The sequence below is a fragment of the Pelophylax lessonae genome, assembly GCF_965119305.1.
Source record: "Pelophylax lessonae genome assembly, chromosome: 10".
NCBI lineage: Eukaryota > Metazoa > Chordata > Amphibia > Anura > Ranidae > Pelophylax > Pelophylax lessonae.
This window is the reverse complement of record NC_138777.1, coordinates 240795003-240801002: the sequence shown is the minus strand read 5'-3', so window position 1 is coordinate 240801002 and position 6000 is coordinate 240795003. Positions and strand designations below refer to the sequence as shown.

Sequence of the window (6000 nt, the reverse complement as noted above, 5' to 3'; positions counted from 1 at the left end):
CACTATAACCTTCATTCATGATGGTGCCCCCCCCCACTATAACCTTCATTTATGATGGTGCCCCCCCCCACTATAACCTTCATTTATGATGGTGCCCCCCCACTATAACCTTCATTTATGATGGTGCCCCCCCACTATAACCTTCATTCATGATGGTGTCCCGCCACTATAACTTTCATTTATGATGGTGTCCCGCCACTACAACCTTCATTTATGATGGTGCCCCCCCCCCCACTATAACCTTCATTCATGATTGTGCCCCCCCACTATAACCTTCATTTATGATGGTGCCCCCCACCATAACCTTAATTTATGATGGTGTCCCGCCACTATAACCTTCATTCATTATGGTGCCCCCCCACTATACCCTTTATTCATGATGGTGCCCCCCCCCACTATAACCTTCATTCATGATTGTGCCCCCCCACTATAACCTTCATTTATGATGGTGCCCCCCACCATAACCTTCATTTATGATGGTGCCCCCCCACTATAACCTTCATTTATGATGGTGTCCCCCCCACTATAATCTTCATTTATGATGGTGTCCTGCCACTATAACCTTCATTTATGATGGTGTCCCCCCCCCCACTATAACCTTCATTCATGATGGTGTCCCCCCCACTATAACCTTCATTCATGATGGTGTCCCCCCCACTATAACCTTCATTTATAATAGGGTCCCCCCCCCCACTATAACCTTCATTTATGATGGTGTCCCGCCACTACAACCTTCATTTATGATGGTGTCCCCCCCCACTATAACCTTCATTCATGATTGTGCCCCCCCACTATAACCTTAATTTATGATGGTGCCCCCCCCCACCATAACCTTAACTTATGATGGTGTCCCGCCACTATAACCTTAATTTATGATGGTGTCCCGCCACTATAACCTTCATTCATTATGGTACCCCCCCACTATAACCTTCATTTATGATGGTGTCCCCCCCACTATAATCTTCATTTATGATGGTGTCCCGCCACTATAACCTTCATTTATGATGGTGCCCCCCCACTATAACCTTCATTTATGATGGTGCCCCCCCACTATAACCTTCATTTATGATGGTGTCCTGCCACTATAACCTTCATTTATGATGGTGCCCCCCCCCCACTATAATCTTCATTTATGATGGTGCCCCCCCCCCCACTATAACCTTCATTTATGATGGTGTCCCCCCTACTATAATCTTTATTCATGATGGTGTCCCACCACTATTTGATGCCCATGCACTGAGACACCAGTTGCTGCACGCACTCTCTTCATACACGTACCCCACTGATATGGGGGATCTTTTATGGTGTTTTCTGGTGACAAATGCGTGAATTTATGATCCTTTATATGCTCCCTGTTCCTTCCTCATGTACAGCGGGTATAAAAAAAAAGAATCACCCCCCTCCTTAAAATAATCCCATTTTGTTTCTTTGCAGCCTGAAATGAAGACAGACACAGTTTTTCTTTTATCCAACTGTATTTACTTATAGCCCCCAAGTGAAAGTTAGAACACCAACATATCAGAGAAAACAGAATCCCGGAGTTGCAAAAAGGATCCCCCCCTGACTTGTAAACTCATTTAGGTGTAGCTATTCACCTTCTCAATGGCACACTTGTGACCAAAAAGTCACCATGTGACTTTCACCTGTGATCAGCTGCGGTCATTTTAATTAGCTCAGCATGAAAAGAGCTTTCCTGGAGCATTTTAGTCCCTGGTAGTGCAACTAAAGCAAACAATCACCTATGAGTGGTGCTGTCATCAGGATCTCCGGCATATAGGGGTGGCAGGCACAAGTCAGGAGATGGATACAAAGCTTTATCAATGCCTAGAAGCAGAGTGACGTCTATAAATAAGTGGAAGGTATTTGGTAGAATACAGACCCTCCCTGGATAAGGATGTCACTCCAAACTGGAGGAAACTGTCAGAACTGCTGGAGGTCTCTTGGTCTCCTTTCTGACCAAAGAGTGGTCATTGTGTGCATGTGACACCAATATCAAAAATCACTCCTCAAGAAAGGCCACATGCCTTCACCACTGAGCTTTGCCAAAATGCACCGCGAAGATTCTGAGGTCACATGGAGAAAGGTGTTCTGGTCAGAGGAGACTAAAATGGAATGGTTTGGCCTCAACGCCAAACCATATGTCTGCTGGAAATCCATCCAAATAATTCCATTCCTACAGTAAAGCATGGAGGGGGTAATATCCTGTCATTTTGGGGGGGGGGGGTAATATACTGGTATGGGGGCAGGAATCTCCTGGTATGGGGGGGGGGGTAATATCCTGTTATAGGGGATGTTTCTCTGTAGCAGGGACTGAAGCACTTGTCAGGATAGAAGGAAAATGTGTGGGGCAAAATACCACCTTGAGGAAAATCTGCTGCCCTCTGCTGGCAGAAAGATGTGAATGAGAAGAAGGTTTCCCTTCCACAGCACACAGCAACAATGGGCATACATCGGTTGGAGGAGAAGGCGGGGAATGTCCACCAATGAGCACACAGTGGTTTGAGGAGAAGGCGGGGAATGTGCAACAATGAGCACACAGCGGTTGGAGGATAAGGCGGGGAATGTCCACCAATGAGCACACAGTGGTTTGAAGAGAAGGCGGGGAATGTCCACCAATGAGCATACAGTGGTTGGAGGAAAACGCGGGGAATGTGCAACAATGAGCACACAGTGGTTTGAGGAGAAGGCGGGGAATGTGCAACAATGAGAACACAGTGGTTTGAGGAGAAGGCGGGGAATGTGCAACAATGAGCACACAGTGGTTGGAGGAGAAGGCGGGGAATGTCCACCAATGAGCACACAGTGGTTGGAGGAGAAGACGGGGAATGTCCACCAATGAGCACACAGTGGTTGGAGGAGAAGGCGGGGAATGTGCAACAATGAGCACACAGTGGTTGGAGGAGAAGGTGGGGAATATCCCCTAATGAGCACACAGTGGTTGGAGGAGAAGGCGGGGAATGTCAACCAATGAGCACACAGTGGTTGGAGGAGAAGGCGGGGAATGTTCACCAATGAGCACACAGTGACTGGAGGAGAAGGCGAGGAATGTTCACCAATGAGCCCACAGTGGTTGGAGGAGAGGGCGGGGAATGTTCACCAATGAGCACACAGTGGTTGGAGGAGAAGGTGGGGAATATCCCCCAATGAGCACACAGTGGTTGGAGGAGAAGGTGGGGAATATCCCCCAATGAGCACACAGTGGTTGGAGGGGAAGGCGGGGAATGTCCACCAATGAGCACACAGGGGTTGGAGGAGAAGGCGGGGAATGTCCACCAATGAGCACACAGGGTTGGAGGAGAAGGTGGGGAATATCCCTCAATGAGCACACAGTGGTTGGAGGAGAAGAGGGGGAATGTCAAACAATGAGCACACAGTGACTGGAGAAGAAGGCAAGGAATGTCCACCAATGAGCACACAGTGGTTGGAGGAGAAGACGGGGAATGTCCACCAATGAGCACACAGTGGTTGGAGGAGAAGGCAAGGAATGTCCACCAATGAGCACACAAGCGGTTGGAGGAGAAGGCGGGGAATGTCCACCAATGAGCACACAGTGGTTGGAGGAGAAGGCCGGGAATGTCCACCAATGAGCACACAGCGGTTGGAGGAGAAGGTGGGGAATGTCCACCAATGAGCACACAGTGGTTTGAGGAGAAGGCGGGGAATGTCCACCAATGAGCACACAGTGGTTGGAGGAGAAGGCGAGGAATGTCCACCAATGAGCACACAGTGATTGGAGGAGAAGGCGGGGAATGTCCACCAATGAGCACACAGTGGTTGGAGGAGAAGGCGGGGAATGTCCACCAATGAGCACACAGTGGTTGGAGGAGAAGGTGGGGAATGTCCACCAATGAGCACACAGTGGTTTGAGGAGAAGGCGGGGAATGTCCACCAATGAGCACACAGTGGTTGGAGGAGAAGGCGGGCTATGTCCACCAATGAGCACACAGTGGTTGGGGGAGAAGGCGGGGAATGTCCACCAATGAGCACACAGTGGTTGGCGGAGAAGGCAAGGAATGTCCACCAATGAGCACACAAGCGGTTGGAGGAGAAGGCAGGGAATGTCCACCAATGAGCACACAGTGGTTGGAGGAGAAGGCGGGGAATGTCCACCAATGAGCGCACAGTGGTTGGAGGAGAAGGCAGGGAATGTCCACCAATGAGCTATGGGATGGCGGGCACTGACAGTTCCTGAAGGGTTACAGGGTGCAGATTAGTCCTCGTCTCCCCCGTACATGTCCGCCAGCTTGCTGAAGCGCGGCCCCCAGTCATTCAGAGCGCTGTAATCCTGGTCCCCGCCAGAGCTGGAGAAGTTCAGGGTGCTGAGAGAGAGGGCATCCGAGCCGCTGCCTTCATAGTCCAACATTGGTAGTGAATCGTATGGAGGGGAGGGAAGGGGAGGGAAGGGGAGGTGAGGGGGGGGGGGTAGGGGGGTGAGGGGGGGGCAATGCGGTCATTTTTTTAATTCGTTTTCTGATATCTGAAAAATGCAAAAGAAAAAACAGTCATTTATCCAGCAAGAAATCCGTTGAGCTGATAACTTCCTGTACTCTCTGCTATCAGTTACATTGTTCCCTGCTATCTACGAGAACTACAAAACACCTCCCCTGTTATTGAGATGAGAGGACGGTGTTATAAAGGCCTAACACTCTCCCTGTCCCAGGGTGGGGGAACATTTTCTATTCCTGGGTTTAGATACACTTTAAGGTGGAGCACATAATCCGTACACTTCTACACTACAACAGCTCTATTTCACAAAGCTCTCACACAAGGGGGAGGGTCCTTGTGTTAGTCATGTGACTTTCATTTTAAAATCTCATTGGACTTTGCTACAAACAAACAGAAGAAGGATTCTTATCTTGCAATCGGTTTGTGAATTCAGCCTTCTGAATCCATTCTCTTACAGTCTCTGTGAATGTAAATCTCTATATAAACACTGCTCAAAAAAATGAAAGGAATACTTTTTAATCAATTAAGTCAATTAAACTCCTGGGATATTGATCTGGTCAGTTAAGTAGCAGAGGGGGTTGTTAATCATTTTCAGCTGCTTAGGGGCTAATGAAATTAACAACAGGTGCACTAGATGGGCAACAATGAGACGACCTCCAAAACAGGAATGGTTTTACAGGTGGAGGCCACTGATATTTTTACCCTACTCATCTTTTCTTACTGTTTGCCTCTAGTTTTGCATTTGGTTCGGGTCAGTGTCACTATTGGTAGCATGAGGCCTTAACTGGACCCTATAGAGGGGGTCAGTGGCACTACTGGTACCATGAGGCCATACCTGGACCCTATAGAGGGGGTCAGTGTCACTACTGGTACCATGAGGCCATACCTGGACCCTATAGAGGGGGTCTGTGTCACTACTGGTAGTATGAGGCCATACCTGGACCCTATAGAGGGGGTCGGTGTCACTACTGGTAGTATGAGGCCATACCTGGACCCTATAGAGGGGGTCAGTGTCACTACTGGTAGTATGAGGCCATACCTGGACCCTATAGAGGGGGTCAGTGTCACTACTGGTAGTATGAGGCCATACCTGGACCCTATAGAGGGGGGTCAGTGTCACTACTGGTAGCATGAGGCCATACCTGGACCATATAGAGGGGGTCAGTGTCACTACTGGTAGCATGAGGCCATACCTGGACCCTATAGAGGGGGTCAGTGTCACTACTGGTAGTATGAGGCCATACCTGGACCCTATAGAGGGGGTCAGTGTCACTACTGGTAGTATGAGGCCATACCTGGACCCTATAGAGGGGGGTCAGTGTCACTACTGGTAGCATGAGGCCATACCTGGACCCTATAGAGGGGGTCAGTGTCACTACTGGTAGTATGAGGCCATACCTGGACCCTATAGAGGGGGTCAGTGTCACTACTGGTAGTATGAGGTCATACCTGGACTCTATAGAGGGAGGTCAGTGTCACTACTGGTAGTATGAGGCCATACCTGGATCCTATAGAGGGAGGTCAGTGTCACTACTGGTAGTATGAGGCCATACC

General features: G+C 49.3%; 1 protein-coding gene across 1 annotated transcript in view; it reads right to left on the bottom strand.

Annotated features, from left to right (window-relative positions):
* Nucleotides 1–4450: 4450 nt before the first annotated feature.
* LOC309566042 (cadherin-1-like) overlaps nucleotides 4451–6000 on the bottom strand; it is a gene marked incomplete at both ends in the record, with an annotated part of 135172 nt that continues 133622 nt past the window's right edge. Inside the window, one exon of the mRNA XM_082271065.1 lies at nucleotides 4451–4477. Coding sequence (XP_082127191.1) covers nucleotides 4451–4477 — 27 coding nt within the window. The remainder of the gene's footprint in view (nucleotides 4478–6000) is intronic.